Source organism: Sinocyclocheilus anshuiensis, unplaced genomic scaffold (genome assembly GCF_001515605.1).
Source record: "Sinocyclocheilus anshuiensis isolate Anshui unplaced genomic scaffold, SAMN03320099.WGS_v1.1 scaffold199, whole genome shotgun sequence".
Classification (NCBI taxonomy): Eukaryota; Metazoa; Chordata; class Actinopteri; order Cypriniformes; family Cyprinidae; genus Sinocyclocheilus; species Sinocyclocheilus anshuiensis.
The window spans coordinates 1952576-1975499 of record NW_015552582.1 but is presented as its reverse complement, the minus strand read 5'-3'; the positions used below and the strand labels follow the sequence as shown (position 1 = coordinate 1975499).

Below are 22924 nucleotides of genomic sequence, written 5' to 3'. Positions count from 1 at the left end.
AAACAACTCCCGTTATGTCAAGATAACGAGAAAATTAAGTCGTTATAACGAGAAAACAACTCATGTCGAGATCACTAGAAAACAACTCCCGTTATGTCGAGATAATGAGAAAATTAAGTCGTTATAACGAGAAAACAACTCCCGTTATGTCGAGATAATGAGAAAATTAAGTCGTTATAACGAGAAAACAACTCCCGTTATGTCGAGATAATGAGAAAATTAAGTCGTTATAACGAGAAAACAACTCCCGTTATGTCGAGATAATGAGAAAATTAAGTCGTTATAACGAGAAAACAACTCCCGTTATGTCGAGATAACGAGAAAATTAAGTCGTTATAACGAGAAAACAACTCCCGTTATGTCGAGATAACGAGAAAATTAAGTCGTTATAACGAGAAAACAACTTTCGTTATGTCGTTATAACGAGAAAACAACTTTCGTTATAACGAGAAAACAACTTTCGTTATGTCGAGATAACGAGAAAACAACTCATGTCGATATCACGAGAAAATTAAGTCGTTATAACGAGAAAACGAGAAGAAGAAAAAATAATATTGCATGGCCGCTTAGAACTTCCGTATTAACACGCTAGAAGGCAGTAGGATTGCGAAACTGTTTATTCATCACAAGTAAATGAAGGCTGCAAGTGCTCTTTAAATCCAAATATTACTCTAATACCATATGAATCCAATCTTATTATTTATTATCTCACACAAACAATGACAGTGCTCATAAAATTGAGTACACAAATTTAAGAGTTCTTCCTTGGAACACACCATACATAAATATTAACATTTCAAAAAACATTAGCATTTATCCATCACAGGCCAAAAAGCCTAGTAGAATAAAACACCGGAAAAGACAAATCAGAACCGTAATGATTAACCTTACTATTTAAAACAGAATTAATATTATCTCCCAACACAAACAGAGTGTTTTATTCGAAACTCAACATCTAGTCTATTAGCACACAGCTCAGTCAGGTCAACCTAAGCAGGGGCAGATTTTCACAATACAGCAAAAGCCATTTCACAATGCAGCTATGTTTCACAAGTCAGGCATATATTTTTAATGAGTGGCGTACAGCACATTCAAAGCCATCACAGGAGTTTCCTATGGCCTGCCATAATTCTGTGCTGGTGTTCAAATCCTGATACTTGAGGTCTTTACACAGACAGGAAACATCAAGTGGATAAAAAAAGGCCCTTCATCTTGTTAAAAGAGCATGCAAGAGTCCTATCACAGTCAACTGAATATAAAATACCATAACTGGCTGAATGAAGCACCTGGATTCAAATTTAATCAATTAGAATGATTAAATGCATGTCTTTTTTAATGTTGTTTGAGAAAGTCATTTTAATAGGAACAAACTAAGAAATCTGGTGTCCAGCACCAAATACATCGTCATCCTGATCTACATATTTTGATTGGTTAGGCCAAAATGTGTAGTCTGCATATACTTTCAATGTTTTATAAGACATACCTGCGTGATTACAAATATATTCCATGGCTGCATAGTGTATAGTTGGAAGTCATTTCTAGCAAAAGCATGCATGCTACCATTACAGGACGCATTGAATGCATTTGTTCCTGCACAATCTGAGTAAGCCTGACAAGGATGGACCTGTGACCTTTAGTATGGATGCTGGTTCAGAAATGACCCTGCTGCAGACTGTTACAGGTGCTTGTTTAGTACTGAAAGTGAAAAGGACTACTACTGTATGTCATAGTGTGCTGATTGAGTAACTTTCATCAGAGTTCAGCCCCTTATGTACATTATTATACATGTGTAACCGTAGAGAGTGAGCACATGGGGACACGCTAATGTTCATCATGGCATGCTTGTCCCCTTGTTTAGAAGTGTACTTAAGGTCACTTGAGTGTACATGTGAGGGGAAGGAGGAGAAGAGCAGGAAGTTGGGGAGGTACTCAGGACAAGGTTACTTGGAAGAAGGGGCAGGCACGTTGATTGACATGGTGCGCCGGGCGTTGGTCACCTGACGTTGCTGAGCCAGGAAGGACTGGCCGGGTGGCAATATAGAGTTGGATCGACCGCTAAGCCGTGACTCGATTGCCATCTTCTGGAAATTCAAACTCTGTACGTTTTGCACAATATGACAAAAAAAATTCAATCAAATAAAATATTGTGAACACAAAGCAAATCACTGTTGATTTTTCAACAAGGTGACAATTAAGAAAACAATAAAATGCTTAAAGTTTTTTTCTTTTAAACTTTACAGAGTATACAGCTAGACAACTAATTCAGTTTTAACAATTAGACAATAGGAACATTTTATTCTTTTTTCTATTTAAATAAATATTACAGCATTCTCTATTGACTAAAAATAAATAGCTTGCAGCATCTTTAACTGACATAATTAAATAACAAAATTACAGCATCAATAATTGACAGATAAATAAATAAATACAATATTTAATTGATGACTAAATGCAGCATCTTTAACTGACAAAAAAAGCATCTTTAATTGGAATAAACAAATAAGTAAATAGCTTGCAGAATCTTTAACAAATAAATAGCTTACAGAATCTTTAATTAAACTAAATAAATAACAGCATCTTGAATTGACACCATGCACTATAAGCTATAAGCGTGTCATCATACCTTATTATACCAAGCAATCACAATTAACTTCTCCTCATATTCCCTCAGTTTGGCCTGCTCACACTCCCGCTGAGTAAAGAAGGGAGGATGAGAACGGACAGGAGTTAAAAGAGAAAGAAACAACAAAAAGAATGAAATTGCGAGTGAGAAAGTAAGTCTGAAATTGCTAGATCTAAATAACATGTAAAACAGAGAAGAGATGGCTGCTTTACCTCCAGAGCAATGATCCTCTTCTCTTTCTCAGAGAGCTGCGCTTTCAGTGACTGAATTTCTGCTGAGGCTGGGTTTAGCTTAGGATCCAGAGCTCGAATCACCTTAGAAACGCACAATATGTATTATCATTGGAATATATGGGTAATAACTCTCTGATATAACAGAGCTTGTAAAAGAGCTTTAAATTATGCAAGAACGCATATATTGGCTGATTAAACCTGTAGTTACCTGACGTGCAGAATATGACAGACTACATACAATTTTGATCAGTTCCTCCTAATTTTACATGATTCGGTAACATGAAAATATCAAGGACTTTGAAATGGCTACAAAATTGTAACACAGACCAGAGCATAAGACAGTCAGTGGCAAAATAGGCTATGTATTTCAGAGCTGAAGTTAATGTAAGTACATCACGGGCTTTCTCCAGGTACATCTTGTATCGTTCCTCCATCGCCCTCATGTCCTCATCTTTCTTCTTCAGCGCTGCCATCAGCTCATCCATCTTCACACCTGAAAGTGACATTTATCTTTAAAACTGAGAGGAACTTTAAAGATGATTTGTTTGACTCAAAGAAGATCATAACATCACTCTAGACACAGTTTACAGTTTGACACAAAGTTGATGGTTTGAGTGGGTGAGTGTGATTCAGTCTTTGTCTATGAGGTCATGAAAAGCATAAGGCAATGTGGGGTGAAAAATCAGGTTAGGTCAAAATTTAGAGGCTAACTGGTTTGAGTAGCGTCTGGCTGAAGGTCCTCCAACAGCTCTTTCTTCTTCATGATTTCATCTTGTGCCTTATTCAGTTGCACCCTGGGAAAAAAAAACATAAGGACCATCCATTTCAGAAAGTGCATAAGATGCTCAAACATAGCTAAAACAACAAAGAAAACAAATTTGATTAAATGTCTAAACTTACATATGAGCATCCAGCTTCCTCTTCAGATGAGACTGTATGAAAGGAAACAAGCAATGTGACTTTTTAATGAAAAGTATCACTATCACTATCAGTATCATCACTTTCAGAAAGAAATCAAAGACCAGCTCATTTAGCAAAGTAATTGTTCATGCAGCACTGACCAAAAATGTGCAAAAACAGCACCACCAAGTGGCTCAAACACACACTTACGTCTTCAGGTTTGGCTCCTTGTGTCTGCAAGGCCTTCTGCAGGTCCTCTACCTGCTGCTGGAGCTCACTAATTCTTTCTCTGTTTAACCTTAATACACATAAAACAGCACAACACATTCTCACACAGGCATGTTTATATGTAGAAAAGCTACTGCACAGTACGGTCAGTTTATATTTGATGTATTATGTCAATCTGTACCTGTTCTCAGTGTCCAGTTGGCTGCGTCCGCGCCGGGCCTCCTCCAGCTGCTCCTGCAGCTCAGTTATGCGCTCGTTCTCTGACTCCTCCTGCTGCAGCCGCAACATCTTGTTCTCATGCTGCAGACGGATGAACTTCTCCCTGGAGAAGCAGACATATACAATCAACATAAACAAATACATAGGTGTCCTACGATGGTAACTAAGATTTTTCATGCACTAAAGATGTGAATCACAAAGGCATTAGGTCCAGAATGGCATGCTACTGTACTATACTAGTCTTGCTATTGACCTTCTGTTTCCAGTGTGATATTACAACAGTAGTAATAACAACCATTTTAACAACTCGTTCTTCACTCATTATTTGATCAGACTACCAAATATGAAGACATTTCTGTGCAAAATTAATTCCAACTTTCCATTCAAAGAATCTTAAAACTGTTTTCAATATTGATGATAATAAGAAATGTTACTTGAGCACCAGATCAGCATAACAGAATGATTTATGAAGGATCATGTGACACTGATCACATGAAAATCAACTTTACCCTTACAGGAATAAATGGCATTTTGAAATATATTAAATTAGAAAAAACCTCTTATATATATCATACCTGTACTCAATGGGCAACATCTCAGCTGCCAGGTTATCATGGCTTGGACTTCCTGTTTGATACTTTCCTGTGAAGTGTGAAATATGCACAAGTTCAAGTTTCATACCATCTTCAAAACGAAATTTTCAGTTTGTGTTTACTGAGCTGCGAAGTGACCCAGATAGATCACTTGAGCTGGGTTCAAGGCTGCACTGTGGTCGGAATATAAATGTAACAGGCTGTACTGCCTCTGAACTAGCAGATTTGCTTGAATTTAAATTGGCTATGCCAAACAAACCACAGGGGAGGAGGAACTGTTATCGCACTCAGCAGAGCCTACCTGCACTGATTCATGTCTGTGAGTAACATTCTTCATTCAAATGCAATCTTTTGCTACCGGCATATTGCAACATCTCCAGGTGTGGGATCTGCAAACATACCTGCTTGTAATAGCTGGTCCTGTTGGGCCTGTGTGCATCGCAGCTCTTCATTAATCTCTCTGAGAGTGTCCCTCTCAATGCTGATCCTCTGATGAATCATACAGAAACACAATTATCCCAAGGTTTTGGCATGTGTATGAGTAATTGCAGGTGAACGTGCCTGGCTACCTCCTTCTCCTTTAGTAAAGCATCATATTTCTCCTGAAATTTCTTCATCTCGAACGCCAGGTTATCAGCCCTACGGGACTCATCAGACAGTTTCCTGTGGAGCTCCTGACCCTGAAGTTCCAAAAACAATGTAATGGTTATCTTTTGATTTCAAGCTTAAAGTTGTATGTGTATGCTCTATAATACTCAAATATGATTGTGGTCACCATTTTTACACCACTGTTCAAAACATTTTCATTTTTTCATGTTTTTGAAAGTTTTGAAAGGCGCTTACACTCACCAAGGCTGCATTTATTTGATCAAAAATACAGCAAAAACAGGAACATTGGTGAAATATTATTACAATTTAAAATAATTGTTTTCTATTATAATATATTTTAAAATGTAATTTATTCCTGTGATGGCAAAACTGAATTTTCAGCAGCAATAACTTCAGTCTTTGATCAATTTAATGCATGCTTGTTGAATAAACATATCGATTTCTTAAAAAAAACAACAACAACAACAACTGAACGGTAGTGTGATGATGACTATGACTGAACAAAAAAAACACATCTTTCTCATAATTCTTAAAAATTAAAATGGCTGGCATGTTTATACCTGTCTCTTGTATGTCTCTAATTGAGTTCTTGCAGCATTAGCCTTGCGTAGCTCCTCTTCAAGGCTGACTGTGTTATGCATATAGGTCATATTCTTCTCCTCCAGAACTTTCACTTGCCGTCTGAGGTCACTTAGATCTTCTAACTTCTTCCTGTACGTCTCAACAGAGGCCTCTAGCTTGACTGCCCGGTCAGAGCAGCTCCTAAACAAACACAAATTAATCATAAAGACTTCCCAAAACACTCAAAAGTGGATACTGGTAAAAACTACTTTTTAAAATATGTATGACCTAGCACACACCTTAATATGTCTAATTCATCTTTAAGCGATCGCGACTCCTCAGCCAGGCTTGTCAGTTCATCATTACGATGCTGAAGCTCCACTAGTTGTTTCTCCAGCTCTTCACAGTGGATGCGGTAATCATCTTTAGCTGCCTCGAGTCTGGTTATTACACACATGCACACACATTCATTATTTACACTGCATGCTATTTCAAATAGAGAAATTCTGCCCAAGCTTGGTTCACTATTTTCAATGCTTGTCTACTTATGCATCCACAACAATATTCAGAACATCAGTAGGTTAATATCAAGCAAGTTGCAGACAATATTTGACCAGTTAGTTTGGATATGTGAGAATGTGGGATCTGTAGTCAGATGAAGCTGTACCTGAAGTTCTCCTCCTGAAGCTGCTCTAGCTGTAGTTGTAGTTGGCTGTGCTTCCTCCCTGATGAAGTGCTGGGGTTATCAAAAGTATCAAGCTGACTGGATCGATCAGTCAAGACGTCATTTTCTGCCAGGAGGCTGTTCCTTTCCTCCTGTAGCATTGTCACCTGTTCAAAGGGCAAAAGGTCAAACATCAGGGCTTTCTGGAAAGCCTGATGTTTATTGTGTCAAGGCATGTATGACCTACATACAACATATGGCATATCTGAACATAGAATTTGTATGTAGAGTTGTACCGTACGATGTACACTGCCGTTCAAATGTTTGGGGTCAGTAAGATCTTTTAATGTTTTTGAAAGAAGTATCTTATGCCCACCAAAGCTGCATTTATTTGATCAAAAATACAGTAAGAATTCTTACAACTTAAAATGAATGTTTTCTATTTTAATATATTTTAAAATGTAATTTATTTCTTTGATGGCAAAGCTGTATTTTCAACAGCCATTATTAATCCAGCCTTCACGTCACATGATCATTCAGAAACCATTTGAATATGCTGAGAAACACTTCTTAATATTACATTATAAATGTATTTACTGTCACCTTTGATCCATTTAATGCATCCTTGCTGAATAAAATAATTACTTTTGAAAAAAATCTTACTGACCTCAAACTTTTGAATGGTAGTGTATATATAGCGCATGATGTAAAGATTATTTTGTGAATTAAAAGAGAATACAACTAGATTTGCATTTTAAAAAACATTGTGCTGCCCAACTACTTACCACAAAAGGAAATAAAGCAGCTAACAAAAATAAAAAACACTTTCAAAACTAAATATTAAATAATTTATCCATTACAATTGTGTATATAAATACATAAACTCCAAATTTATTCAGTTTTACATTTATTTGCAAATTAAGTCAAACAAATCCACTGTTCATGTTACGCATGTTAAACCTCTTGCACCACATCAGCAAATGGATTTTATTCTTGTTTTAGAGTGCGTGCCAATATATAACCCAGTAATTTCAGCACTGAACCCATGAGCTCTTTTTGCCACACAAAACCCCCAGATAAGACCAGTTTTTCAGTGGTTAGATTGGTTAGTGGCAACGCAGTGTTTTAGTTTTAGTTAGGCTAGGTTATCATGCATTTGTTTAGACTTACCTCTCATAGGTCATGGATACTTTTACAACTCAATCTGTCAAGAATCAGCAACACATGAATTTCTAACCCATTTGTGTGCACAGGAAAATTAACACCTTTAACTGTACTATATTTACCACAATTTCCAAAAGGGAAATATATACCTAAATATTTAATGAAATACTGTACATGACAAATTACTTCACCTCTTTGTAAAGCTAAAAACACATCAGCCTCTGCAGAGACAGACAAAAAATACTTGCACTCAAAGGCAAAATCTGTTCATCCATGAAAGTGAATGAACAGAACAGCAGAAATCAGAAATGCTGTTCACTGAGCTGACACTTACAGTCTGCAAACATAGCCACTAAAACAAATACTGTCTCTGGATTTCTTTGACCAATGCCTTTATGTAGGCAGCTTGTAAATATTTCTGCACCTGTATATATTCATATCTAAATCAAGGAATAATAATAACTATTAATGTGCTATTTTGGTTTCTATGCATGAACCATTTTTGTCACAATCTTACTTAAAGGTGACATATCATGAAAATCTGACTTTTCCAGGTTTTAAGTGCTATAATCAGGTCCCCGGTGCATCTACTAACCAAGGAAACGTGAAAAATATTAACCCAGTCATTTTGTTTTGGGAAGCCTCTGAAAAAACGAGCACGTCTGATTTCGCTCCCCTAGTGACATTGCAAATAATAATATTACCGCCCCTTAATCTGTAAGTTTCCACCCACTGCGCTGTCATTTTGATTTCGCAAGCCACAACGGTGTACCAGTTCTAATGCCATGGTGAAAGTTCGAGCAAAACATGCTAACTGTTCTGTCTTTGGCCGCACAGACGAGCACAGAACACTATTTAGAGTCCCAGCCTCAGAGGAGACAAGAGAGCAGTGGATTTATTGATTAATTTACTGTATACTGCTGCACCACACAGATCTAAAATAAACGTGCAATTTATTTCCCAGCTGTCACAGACATAATGGACTGTTTTTGTAACTCGTATGTTTTTAACATAAACTTGTGTGTGAATGAGAACTTAGTTTAGTACTCACATGCTGTGACAGCCGCTTTCTGTACGTGTGCTTCGGATGTGTGCACTCAGAAAACCGTATATCAGAAGTTTAAACGAATATGGTTTAAAACGCATGATTTCAGCACGATAAACATGATAATCAGAACCAAAACAGATGTTTTTAACAGGTCCGAGCTGTAATGGCACAGCTCTATTCTGGAAAAGGGGGCGGGGAGCAGCAGCTAATTTGCATTTAAAGAGACAGGCCCGAAAAACAGTGTGTTTCTGCTTCCACTCAAAATAGGCATTTTCAAAATGATATAATAAATTATCTGTGGGGTACTTTGAGCTGAGACTTCACAGACACATTCTGGGGACACCAGAGGCTTATATTACATATTGTAAAAAGGGGCATAATATGTCTCCTTTAAGGCTGTCACAAAAGTATCTACAGTTGTAGAGCAGCTTTATAGTGGAATTGAGCTCATAATAGATAAACTTTGCTACAATGACATGGTTACTTAACTGAATTGAGTCAACTAAATTGAGCTGACTAATGACGCTGCTGTTTTTTGAAGAGCTGCTTTACAAATGAAATTGAAGTCATTTCATAACTGATGAATTTTAAGACTGTTATTTTCCTGTTTATTACTGTGAAGCTCCTTTGAAATCTATATTATATAAACTGCTACATAAATAAATGTGACTTGACTTTTAACATTCTTAATATTATTGTATCTTGGTTAATGCAAAACCCTTGACAGTTGTTTTACTGAAACTGGAATCTCACCTGCAGGTCGAGCTCCTGACAGCGCTGTGCCAGCTCTTCTTTCTCTGCCATGACTTCAGTCAGATCCTCCAAGGCTTTTTTTAACTACCAATAACAGCAACATTGAACAATACTACAAGATACTACATTTAACAACAATATCAATACTCCTGACAGTTCTCAAACTGACAATATGATGATGTTATACTATGATGTTAAAATACTATGTCTGTATTTCTTACCTGTTCAACATCTCCCAGATGTTCTGTTCCTAACTGAGACACAGTCTCCTTGCTCATAAGCTGTAACCAATACAAAAAGCATTGAAATTCCTGTTTTTCTTTATACATGAAAAAATATATATGACCACATAAAAATAGATCTGAATTAAATTAATCTGACCTCCTGAATAGCAGTCATCACCACATGCTGTACAGATTCCTCCAAGGTCATGATTATCTGGATATACTCTGAACAAAAAACACAGGGTTAAAATTATGATATATACACTCATCACAGGGAAAATAGCAGTAAATTGTGATAGTAAATAACAATATTTAAGGGTTTGGGTGAACTATTCCTTTAACTACCTTGTTTCCTGTCACATTTGACTGCACACCCCAGGATGAGCTGTAGGAGGCGTCCCAGCTCTACGTGATCAAACTGCTCTACCACACGTGCCAGATCAGGCAGAGGGAAATCTGTGATCTTTTGAGCCAAAAGCTGAACACAAAGTGATCATAACACATATTCATTATTAGAATGAATCAGATTAGGTATGGTCATTGTATCTTTGAAAAAATAAAAAATAAAATAAAATTTGAGAAAAATTGCAGGCATTAACAGTTATATCATTAAACCACCCAACAACTACAAATTAATTTGACTGTAGGCATGTGTAAATTCAGAATGCTTTGTGTCAGAAGAAAGGTAAATTCTGAGAGTTAAAGTCTGACTGATGACATCTGAAACAGTTCAAATGAAGGCAAGCATTTTAATAAACCAAACCTTATCGTGTCATTTACCTCATTATAATAATCAACCATCATCTGCAGGATCTTTTTGAGGTTGTTCATCTGTAAAAATGTAGAGAATCAAAGACTTTAGCTTTGACTAACACATTATATTTGGCATGTTCTCCAAGTTAGATTTAAGCACCAAGGCCTAAAAGAAAAATAAATCTACCTTGAGTCTCACATTATTTCCAACATCCTCTTTAATGCGGGCCAGCCAGCTCTCACTGAACCATGAAGGATCTCTGTAATTGAAATATATTGATCAGTGCAGTTCAGTCTTATCTAATTCAGATATTTTCAGATGCTTTCATTCAGATCAGTTGGTAAAATCAAATCAAATACGTTTTGTTCCAATCCCATCCTGCTTTAAAGTGATCAGAATGACATCACACTCTCAGGCTCTCCAGACTCTCTGATAATAATATATTCTAAATTTCACTACACTTGAATGTTTATTCAGCAAAAAATATATACATCAAAAACCAGTTTCAGGTAATATGACTCTGCGGACTACCCACAACTCAATGCAAGTCATAAAATATTCACACACTGACAAGCTGAGATATAAATCTGTAATGCTGACCTGGAAAAAACTAATCTGATTTAGTACAGCAAACGGGGAAATGAAAAATAAGGGCGAGTGAGAAATGTAAAACACAGTCAAGTATGAATGAATGAGTCAAAGAAACACTGCAGCTCAACTGGTAGTACATGGCGCTAGCAACGTCAAAGTCATGGGTAATCAAATAAATACAATGAAAGCAATATGAGTTACTTTGGATAAAAGCATCTGCCAGTGAATAAATGTCAAGTAAACGTAAACACACTCACATCTGATGCAGGGCCTGAGACATGGCTGCCCCTGAGGTCAGATCCTCCACTGTCTTACAGGGAGCTGCGGTTTTGAAGGTTTGCAGCTGAGCCACACATACAAAAAAGAAACAAACGTATACAGTACTATAATAAACAATGATACACTATGCATTACAACAGGGGTTTCCCAAACTTTCTTTTGTCTTTTTACATATAATCCCCTTACTTGCAAAATATTTCAATATTGAGATATTGTTAACATATAAAAAAATTGAACGACACATTAATAATAGTCATATTATTATTATTAATTGTAATTATTAAAAAAAGCTTTCAGTTTTATTTTGATTAATTGTTGTGTGGTCATTCTGACACAGAGAGGATTTTCTTTTCCCCAAAAATGCTTATGTTAATGTAAAAAACAAACAAACAAGTGCTTGGATCCAAATCCAAGGTGACAAAAACATTAAATCCAAGCTATTTTTAAAAGGCCGGTCATTTTTGACTGGGAACAACAAATTGGGAAAAAGGATTTTCAGCATAGCACAAAGGTTAATTTTACATTGATTTCATTATTAGTTTCCCATCAACTTGTCAATCCTTATTTGGGAAACCCTGCATTAGTACAATAAAGGCTTTCAAAATCGCTACTGGCGCAGCGTGATAGTATATTTAACTGAAAATCCTGGAGGTTTTGTACATCTCAGTTTTGTCATTCAATCTGCTTTGACACAGCATAAAGCACTCTCACTAAAGAAGAATACAATTAACATTAACAAAATGCTCCATCATGTTGTTAAGGTTTATATTTAGTAAAGATCTTTTGTACTGCATTACATTTTTTATAAACTCCAGTAACTTTATATATATATATACAGTATATACACACAAAATACTTTATCATATACATAAATTATGCAGATTTGGGTGTGCAGCTCTAATGCATTAGAGATCACTATAGAAATGGGACTCTGGGATTCTAGCAAACAAATAATGCATTTAAAATATGCCATCTATTCAGGTAACCATTATAAGCAGGGGCATTATAAGCTTTAGAATCTTATAGGTCATTTTGAAAAACTATTCAGAAGGGGCCCTGGTGTGAACGCAGTGTAACACAGCCATGGATCAGAGCCAAATGCAGAGGACCGCGAGCACGCGCCGCATGCGATCACACACCGCAGTCAAAAATCAAAACGCCATCATATTAAACGGAGACAGGGAATATCTGATTGCATAAAACACATTCCACAAATACTCTAGCTAACCAGATTAGACGCCTGATTCGGATGAGGATGGAGTTGGCTGTGACTGTTGGTGCTGTTTACATGTCTAACAGCATTCTGAGTCTGGTTTGTCGTTATGATTTTTGTATATATTGGTGTCGCGTGTTGGACGGGTGGAATTAATGCATTTTTTAACGTTGTAATGATGCACCACAGAGCCCGTTTGGTTTACAAGAGCAAGTGCACACATCTACATGTCTTATTTCCGGTATTTTTGGAACATAGTGCCCGAAGGAAACGACTACCTGCGACAGGTAAATTAACGCTATCGTCAAAAATCTGATCGCAGATAAATAAACGATTCCTGATTCCAGTGACCTTTAGAGCTAAACTAAAAGATAGGATCTTACCCAAATAATCAGGCTTTCGCACAGCACCGTTTTATTTAAATCCATAGCTCCTCTGTACGATCGGACAAATATTTCCGTCCACCTGTCAACAATGCGCGTCCCTTCCCCACCTGCGTGTGTATTTGCCTAGCTCTCAGCAGCCCTACGTTCACGTCTATTGCGTCTACGCACTAATTGATACGTAAAGGCTTCGTGAATGTTCGCCGCGACAGCGCGTGCTGCGTTTATAAGGATTGGGGGATTGACGGATCAAGAGCGCAACAGCAAGAAATAAAACACCAATGGTGTATTGAGTTCAGGACACCGTGTAGCCAATCAAAACAGAGATCCGAGGAGCCTGGCAGAGCAGTGAACACGGATCATTTGGTGTAAATTAATCGTTAGGTTTCCACACTATGGAAACCACAGCTATGACCAGCTAGAAACCATTCAATCATGTTCCAAAAAAAACAACAACAATTGTGTTAAACCATGAATGTAAATCATTATCATTTTTCAGTGCTTATTTTTAAATCTGACATTTTATTTGTTTTAATTTAACAGCTCACAGTTTTCAAAGACGATTGTGTTTTCTGTTGTTAAACATTAAACATTAACATCTCTCAAGCCTTTTATTACCTTTTTGTAATAAGACAAGATTGTGATGCGAAGTCACATGCGTTTACCTAGTATGGGATGAGCACATGTGGGAATACTTCATATACAAAATAAAAGACACATCAGTGCCTTTATTGCAAACATCTATATAATATATAAATAGATAATAATGGATAGAATAGAAAAATAAATATAAATAGATAAACTGGATTCCATTAAAGTTTAAATAAACTCTTTCCTTTATTTACTCCATTTTCTCCATAAAGCCACATAATTTGATAACATTAAAATATATACTAAAGCTCAATGGATATGCCAGTCAGAAATAAGCCAAAAATATTTTTTTCTATTGCATCTTCAACCTGTTAACCACAAAACTTGAGACAGTGTAACTGGTGGGAGTAGTCCTTGACTGATATGACACTGGACTTTAAACCATGACAGCCTTCAGGTTCTCATTTGGGCCGTGGGTCTTTAACCCACCCCTGTGCCACCAAGGCCCTTGTGGATCAACAGATGCTATTTTCAGCCACTATAACCTTGCAGTTTAGGAAAAAATGAGAAAGGTAAATATTAGCTTGAGCAATTTTTAGCAGAAATCTCCAGGGCAAATGCATGGAGCCAGTTTGGAAGTTGGGTAACTAAGTTACAAGAGCTGTCTTATCAATAATGAATATTGATAGATATAAGAAACTTAACCCACACATAATAGGCTCTATTTGAGTATCCACATGTGTAATATAATAAGCCTATAGGGTATAGATTATTTTAATCTGCTGGATTGCCCTGGATATGATTGTTCCAGGCATCCCAGTGAAATGCCTTTCTTTGGTCATCACTAGGGGACAGCTGTAGATTGTGTAAACTTACGGTAAACCATTGACAGGTTAACCAGACACCTAACCTACTTAAAGCAGGAGGAGACTTACAACCTGTGTCTTTGAACCTGTGATAGTGGTCACATGACAAAAATACAACACTGGAGACCGAGAAATGGCCATGGCTTTGTGCAAATATTGTCAATTGACACATATTCACATGCATTAACATATTGTAGAGGCCCGTAAGATTGCAAGCAAGTTTCCTGAATTTCAAAAATCCAACAGGAAATTAGTCTAGTTACCTAATCTCCAAAAAAGGGAACTGATGTGGGACTGATGCCCTGGTTAATGATTAACCCGTCTGTCAAATTTACTGTGTACAATGAAGCAGTAAGAAAGCATTCCAGTCTCTGCCTTCCACGAGAGAAAGCAACTGAATTACGAACAAGAAACATGTCCACCAGCCGCAGCTTCCACAACAGGTGAGTGAGACAAACTATTTGTGTTAGATTTGTATTAAATATATTTTATGCACGTTTTTAATCCAATTTGAAACTGTCTGCTGTGTAAGTTGAATGTTGAAATGATGCCCTTATGAACAAAGGAAATTATTTAACTGGGAAGTTACATCAATATAATATAGATGCTGTTTTAAACAGTTTAATGATATGCAGCATCTGTTTAAAATATACATGTTATGAAGAAGTGTCCTGAGACTGCAGATGAATTGTGTTATGGTATTGTGGGGCAATAAAAGGCACCACACAGACACTAAATATTATGACATCAGGCAGTTCAGTCATGTCAGTCTAACTTTATTCAATTCTAAATTGAACTCGCAGTCCTACAATTCTCAAATACTTTCACATGGGATCATGAGCACAATGTTGTGTTGTTTTACAGATAATTTTGCTGTACAAGATAACAACTGCATGATATCAAGCTATAAGATGCAAATAGTTCTTTTCATATCAAAGGCAAATTAGTTCAGTACTGACATATTTCAAAGGCTGATGTACTTTAAGGCTGTCTGATGTTGCGTTATCTGGTATGAGTAAAACAAACAGGTGTGTCAGACAGTTAAATTTAGATTTCGTACATGCTCTTCCAGACTTAGCCTGACCAGACTCATTGATAAAAAGTGTAATAAAAAAAAAAATCGGGTTTTATCTTGAGATGAATAAATGTTTTTATTCTAATGAAGAGGAATTAGGTACTTTCCAATACAGTTTACTCAGAATTTCAAAAGAAAATCTGTAAGCTGTAATGATACTTTAATGATGATGTTTTAACTCATGTTGCACATATAATGACGATGACCTTTTAAACTCTAGTCCTGCATTGTGATTTGAAGTCTCTCAGTTCAACAAAATGGCTGAACATAAAATCCACACTATTGCTTTTTAATAACTGCATCTCTCACTTTTGAAGGTGCTCTCTACACTCAAAGATAAGGAGTCAAGGCCAGCCACACAATCCTCACGTGAACAACAGAGAGGTGCATACACATTCCTACACACACATGCACTGGCCTACTAGTAAACTAGACTACTAGTAAAATTCTTATATTGTGTATTTTATTTAATAATTTATCATCAAATGTAGCATTTTCAATTAGAAATGTGTATTTCAGTGAAATACTGCAATACTACAAAGTCATACATTATCATAGAAATAAATGACACATGCAACAGAGCAATATTTGTATAAAATTAGGGATGCGCCGATCCGATATTCATACGTGAATATTTTGAATAAAACAGGAAAAACGAAATAAAAGCGATCCATGTGTCATACAGATCTATTGTGGCTGCGTTGTGTCACATGACAAGCATGACGCGTCGCCATGGAAGCAATAAGGCGATATATTCTAAAATAACGGTTGCCTAAAAAAACCTCAGAAGACTATAAATAGTTTTTAACGTACACAGTAACTGAAATTTAAAACTGTTAAAAAGAAAGGCTCAATAACTGTTGCACCGATATAATACACTACGCATCAATTTCTCTTCACTTTGTGCTTTGCAGTTTTTAACACGAAACACGTACAATGTGCGCATCCGGTGTGCAGGCTGTGGCGCCAGGTTGCTTCAGGCTTCAAGCACATCATTCTGCACACCGGATGCACGTCACTGGTATCGGATCGGTATCGGTATCGGCCAATACCGAACCCTAGGTATCGGAGGCAAAAAAGGCGGATCGGAGCATCCCTATATAAAATACATAGTATAAAATTTCATTTATCATCATTTATTGCGTTTTTTTTAAGTAGTATTTCTCTAAGAACTTGGAAAAGTTAATATTAATTCAGAGTAATAATGTTATTTTCCTGCTTGCAGGATTTGCCTAAGATATGGTTACTAGCAGGCAACAGGGACAATCACTGCCCCGTGTGTTTACAGATTGCCAGCTATCCTGTAGAGACCAACTGTGGGCATCTTTTCTGTGGTGCGTGTCAACCTACTTCAAAACACATCACTGCAAAAAAAAAAAATATATATATATAAAATCATCATGGTGGTTCACTTTAGCTTAAGGTGCTTTAGACTAGCGTAACTGGTGAACTGTGAGAGAGCAGATGGTGGTGGGCATTTACACTGCAAGTACTCAACACTTACCCGGTCATGTGACTCTACAGTGTTGCCTATGGAGTTTAATATTATACTGTTGCCATAGTTACGATAGCCATGCCTCTCACCTGACCCAGATCACGTGAATACACACTCAGAGAGGGAATATTTGTAGATTTATGTTAATAGTAAACTACAAGGTTAATACAAAATTCTAAACTGTTGTACTATCACACTTTAACTCTTCCACCGCAGGCGCTTTAAATAAGCACATTAAAGAGACTGAAATAAAGAGCAGCAAAGATAATAATTAGTAATAAAATAAACATGTGCTGATACACATGCATGTCTCTTTTAGATTTGATTACCTGTTCAATAACTACTATTATTTTTATTATTCCTTCTAATCATATCAGCTCTACTAAATAGGCTAAATAAAAAGTAGTGAACTTGATCAGCTACTTTATGTTAAATAATTGCTTTTGAGAAAAAAATCAATTGAATATGATTTACCACATTTACCTGAATCCAAAGATAAATAGCAACAAACCATATTTTTGTGTTGTTTTAACATGATGTGAATGGTGGAATCCAAATGTCATTTCTGAATCACCAAAGCCAATGCATTTCAGTAGAAAAGCACATTTATGAGATCTATCTAATAAAAGCTGTTGTTATTGAAAACAACACATTTCTGGCACATGGCACTGGGCACATGGTAAAGGAGAGACCCATGCTTATCTGTCTTCTGTCTCTTTCCCTCTCTAGCACCATGTCTGATATCTTACTGGAAACATTGCTCCTGGTTAGATGCCATCAGCTGTCCGTTGTGCAGACAGACGGTAAGAGATTTCTGATGCACACTTTTTGGAAAAAAATAAAATAAATGCATTTTATTTGATGTCTTTTTACATTTTAGTTCTGAATAAAACGATTTCTTTCTTTCTTTTTTAAAAATCTTACTTACCCCAAACACTTAAATGGTATTGTATGACGATTTCCACAAAAAAATATTAAGCAGCACAACTGCTTTCAACATTGATAATACTAATGAATCTTTCTTGAGCACCAAATCAGCATATTAAAATGATTTCTGAAGGATCATGTGACAATGAAGCCTGGAGTAATGGCTGCTGAAAATTCAGCTTTGCCATCACAGGAATAAACTAGTTTAAAAGATTTTAAATTAGAAAAGATTTTAAATTGTATGAATATTTCACAATTACTGTATATATCTGTGTATACATACAGAAAAGACAAAGCTCTCATTTTATTTGTTGTCTTTTATTCTTTATTCTCAGGTGAATAAGATGTGCCATCTCTTCAGCGAGACCAGAACTGACTGTAAAGAGACAGAAGTGCTAAAACACGTCAGAGACTATAACAAGCGCTACTCTGGAGCACCAAGACAGGTACAAACATTTGCTTTCTGTTAGACTAAAGCAATAATTTGTCTTTTTAAAATGTCATTAGCAGTTTTATTCAGACTGAAATCATACCATACACATGAAGTTTGGTTTTTGTGAAGTCAGACTGATAGACAATGTTATTGTAGCTACAGTAATCGGACATTGCACTGTACACTGCCATGCTCAGAAAGACAGGTGACGGCTGACTTGAAAAACTACACCATTCTTTCTGTTGACAAACTCGTGCCGCTCCCAGTAAATCTGTACAATTACCATTATTACTTCTCAGCAGAGTTTATCATTTTATTTGCTCTGGACTATATCACATCACCACACCTATTTTAGTTCCTGATGCCACAAATGTTGTGAAACCTCAGGCCAGGAAAGTTGTTTTCTACAGTTGGAAGACACCCACGGACATGTTTTTATTGTACAGATACACCTCCCGCACTTGCTAGGTCATATGCTACAGTACGATTGTCATCTTTTCTTTTCTAGGTAAAGGATTACCTGTGCGACACACCTCTCTTCCTGCTCTTTCTGGTGCGATGGCTGGGGAACATGGGTGGCCTGTTGTGGCTGTTTCTATTGAGGGTGGCTGTCTGTGGATTTGGCGCTGCCATGTCCTTGGCCTCCCCACTGGAGACACTACCTGGGCCGTTGAGCAGTGTGCTGTGTATGCTGGATGATTTTGTAGTGGTCTTCCTTCTTCTTATCTGTATTATTAACATCAACCAGCAGATGGGGCCCCAGAGGACAAGAACGCACTCAGTCACGCAGGGTGTGCTGACCGACTCGTTGTAGAAGAGCGATAATGTGCTTACTAGCATGTTGAAATGACACTAATCAACCTTGTTGGCAAAGGTTAACAGTGTTATGACCTGCTGCACTTTGGTCTTATTGAACATGGATTTTCAATGATGCGTCTAGAATACACATACAGCACTAGATGAGGGGAGTTCTGATGTTTTAAAAACAACAATTTAAGGTGTTTTATTGAAGACAGATTGTACATAATAAATGTAAAGTTTGGTTTTGTAAATATGCAAGTTTCTAATAAATATTTATTTATATATATATATATATATTGTTTATTTGTTTTTTTATACCATAGTCTGTCTGAATACTCGATTCTGATTGGCTGGCAGGTATGCATCAAGTAAGAGATAATGCAGGGCTAGATGTGCATTAAACGATTTTAATGCTGTGCATTATGCCTTACATATCTCTCACTCACTCACTCACACACACGCACGCACGCACGCACGCACGCGCGCGCACATGCACAACAGACATGACAGAAACGTTTTATAACCAGGAATTTATTAAATGCTTTGAATTTAATGCTTTGAAATGTGTTTGCAGTGTTTCATCGAGAAAACTTTTAGTGGAATGATAATTTCAGGAATGCATATTTTGCTTTTTATATATATAAAAAATTGTGATAATGCAATTCAAGTAGCACAAATTTAGAGTGTAGTGTTTCATCAAACTTTTCTCAGTTAATCATTTCTGGTATGTATATTTTGGATTAAAAAAAATAATAAATGGTGATAATCGGCCATTAAATTTGTATTATATCTCAATATTGCTCAATAAAGAGCCCATTATGAATTTAGACATGTATGTGTTGAGGCATCAGTTTCCAGCAGGACTCTACATGTTAATTCTACCTGAATACAAACTAGATCTGTATGTAGTAATGTAAGATTTCAAAAAATCTAAGAACATCCAAAATTTTCTAACAAGAGTCTTGAAGGGATAGTTCACCCAAAAATTAACATTCTGTCATTTACTCACCCTCATGTTATTTCAAACCTTATTAAGAATTTTGATAACCAAACAATTTTGGTTCCCATTGACTTTCATTGTATGGACAAAAAAATGCAATGCAAGTCAAAGGTTACCGAAACTGTTTGGCTATCAACATTCTTCAAAATACTGTATCTTTTGTGTTCAGCAGAAAAAAGATGCATACAGGTTTGAAATGAGATGAGGATAAGTCAATTATGACAATATTTATTTTTGGGTGAACTATCCCTTTAATAAGTTGTAATAAGTCTAGTTGGCCTATTTGTTTAGTCGTCTATCACAACTGTACAGTAGCATATCTCTATGAGCTCTGACACCAGACTGCCGCATTACGGAACATGCTAAGCCATGGTGAGGCCTCCAGTGATGCCCTGAGGTGCTGAGGGGCCCAAGCCCACTGCCAGCCCAGCACGGCCCGCTCTGGATGGGGCATCATGGCCAGGTGACGGCCATCTGCTGAGCAGATGCCTGCCACACCTTGTGCAGAACCATTGGGGTTCATAGGATAGATTTCAGTCGGGGTCCCCGAGTCATCCACATAACGCAGAGGAGCCAAAGAGGCACCGATAAGCTTCTTCTGAGCCTCAGGAGAACGAAACTGCATCAGACCTGTGGAACAAAAGAGAGGAGTTTTTAAGAAGTCACTCAAGAGGAACAACACATACTGCAGAGCTTTTGCCTTTGTATACTTGTCAGTAAAGAGATCTAACTATAAGCCGAAATGATGCCTCTACCTAACAATACACCCAACAAACATACAGTGCATAAGTTTTGGGATTTAAAAAAATAAATAAATGAAAAATAAACCTTTAACACAAATTAAGTTTAATGTTGATTTAAAAAAATGTTTAAAAAATAAAATAAACATTTTTATTTAAAATTACAGTTCTATTTATGATGAAAATAATTATATTTTTTAAAACGTAAAAAAAAAAAAAAAAAAAATTATTCTCTTTTTTTTCTAGTGGTCTCAGACTTTTGGACCTCACTTGCAGTAAAGGTAAATGCACTTGGAAAGTACAGTGTTACGATGAACATAATTCTAACCTTCTCCATGAGCGACCCAAACGCCCAGAGCAGATCCTTCCATTCCCTTAAGCATGATGGCCAGAGAGGGCAGGATACCTACGCTCACAAACCTCGATTCGAACCGACCTGACTTGTTATGGGTCAGAGTAACATCAGAACCTACAATAAAAATGAATAAAATAAAATATTTAATTTATTTAAATAAAATACAGTGAGAGTAGTCAGAGAGAAGAAACTAGGTAAATTCTTGAGGCTATGACTGGGATTTACAAATTAAACTAAAAGGTTTATCTCGCACCTCCATCCTCTCTTTCACCCACCCAGCCCAGCAAAGCCATAAGCTGACATCCGTTACACACTCCAAGACTCAGCGTGTCATCACGGTTGCGGAAGCGAGCAAACTCCTCACGAGCCTTGGGGTTAAAGGTCACTGTGGCAGCCCACCCTGATGAATAACAAAACGTTAAAGCATTAGATGATCAGCTAGAGAACAAGTGCTAAGAGCCAGTCAATTTCAGTATGCAGAGTGGCAAGGCCAGTACTAAATAACCTATGATCTGAGTCACAAATCTAAGGTCATACGTACATTTAATGGTGGGGATGAGTTAATGCTTGTTATCATTATATAGCAGAACTAACATACAGTTCAGCAGTGATATGTATGATTGCTGCAACAAGCAATAGTGTGATTTTCACCTTTAGCTGACCCCAGCACATCTGCATAGCTAAAACCACCCACAAACACCACGGCTCGGAAGGGGTCAAGGGTCGTAGAGCCTGAGCACAGGTCCTGCATTGCGACATCCCACACCTACAGATCATATAAGAGAAAAGGTCAAATGTCAAAATTAAAAACTCATTCTTGTTAGCAGTTAAAATTAAAAACTTTAAAAGCAAACAAGCAGCATTTGTGCTTTTAGTGAACAAGCATCATCCCTAAATTATTTTAATAAAAAAATGTACTTACTACAAACTCCAACACGCATATATATTTAAAAACACACTTTTATCTTTCTTTGTGTAGGTGTGTCTTTACCTCAAATCCAGCCATGAATAGAGAAGCAGACATCTCTCTGTCTCCATTACTGCCTTCCTCTCTCACAACAGCTACGCAGGGTTTCCCAGAAGCTGAAACACAAGCCAAATATTTTAACATACAGGTCAAGTATGAATATGGGAAAGATTTGTGATTGTCAAATGGGTTCATGGTCTCACAGAGCTCTTTAATGATGGGTGTTTGGGAGGGGTCAAAGGTGAGCTTGAGGTATGGCTGTGTCTGAGAAGCAAGCCCTTCTTCTTCCTCTTGGACACACAGTGGATTAGCCTGCAGTCGCTCCAGTTGAAAACTAGTACTTTCCCATATCGCCCTAAGTGTGGGTAGACGCTCATTCAGCACTTCCTGTCCACACACACTCACTATGACCTACAAGACAGTATGGAGAAGAAATCAGCAGTTATTGAATGCTTTTTATTTAGCACACTTAAAGGATTAGTTCACTTCCAGAATAAAAATTTCCTGATAATTTATTCACCCTCAAATCATCCAAGATGTTCATGTCTTTCTGTCTTCAGTCGCAAAGAAACTAAGGTTTTTGAGGAAAACATTCCAGGATTTTTCTCCATATAATGGACTTAAATGGTGGCCAA

The 22924-nt window shown here is 36.9% G+C and overlaps 3 protein-coding genes across 3 annotated transcripts in view; 1 reads left to right on the top strand and 2 right to left on the bottom strand.

Moving 5' to 3' along the window:
• Positions 1-611: 611 nt before the first annotated feature.
• On the bottom strand, positions 612-13260 carry hook1 (hook microtubule-tethering protein 1). The gene is made up of 22 exons (XM_016456134.1): positions 13040-13260; positions 11422-11507; positions 10760-10832; positions 10600-10650; positions 10165-10297; positions 9977-10044; positions 9817-9876; positions 9596-9679; positions 6634-6797; positions 6266-6406; positions 5966-6167; positions 5366-5476; positions 5198-5285; positions 4779-4845; positions 4166-4306; positions 3967-4054; positions 3757-3788; positions 3568-3650; positions 3249-3349; positions 2836-2937; positions 2624-2692; positions 612-2096 (listed from the first exon to the last, which is right to left on the bottom strand). Exons 1-22 carry the CDS (start codon positions 13082-13084, stop codon positions 1941-1943), a joined length of 2145 nt encoding a protein of 714 aa, XP_016311620.1. The 5' UTR covers positions 13085-13260; the 3' UTR covers positions 612-1940.
• A 1613-nt stretch (positions 13261-14873) lies between these two features.
• LOC107665320 (E3 ubiquitin-protein ligase RNF170-like) lies at positions 14874-19425 on the top strand. Its single transcript, XM_016456144.1, has 6 exons — positions 14874-14939; positions 15889-15955; positions 16797-16905; positions 17796-17869; positions 18329-18439; positions 18935-19425. Exons 1-6 carry the CDS (start codon positions 14911-14913, stop codon positions 19238-19240), a joined length of 696 nt encoding a protein of 231 aa, XP_016311630.1. The 5' UTR covers positions 14874-14910; the 3' UTR covers positions 19241-19425.
• An 897-nt stretch (positions 19426-20322) lies between these two features.
• The window catches only part of LOC107665308 (phosphoribosylformylglycinamidine synthase-like), a 14142-nt gene continuing 11540 nt past the window's right edge, over positions 20323-22924 (bottom strand). Inside the window, exons 24-29 of the mRNA XM_016456131.1 lie at positions 22493-22700; positions 22314-22405; positions 21974-22088; positions 21576-21722; positions 21296-21436; positions 20323-20857 (exon numbers count right to left, since the gene is read on the bottom strand). Of these exons, the coding sequence (XP_016311617.1) occupies positions 20550-20857; positions 21296-21436; positions 21576-21722; positions 21974-22088; positions 22314-22405; positions 22493-22700 (1011 nt within the window). The 3' untranslated portion in view covers positions 20323-20549. The remainder of the gene's footprint in view (positions 20858-21295; positions 21437-21575; positions 21723-21973; positions 22089-22313; positions 22406-22492; positions 22701-22924) is intronic.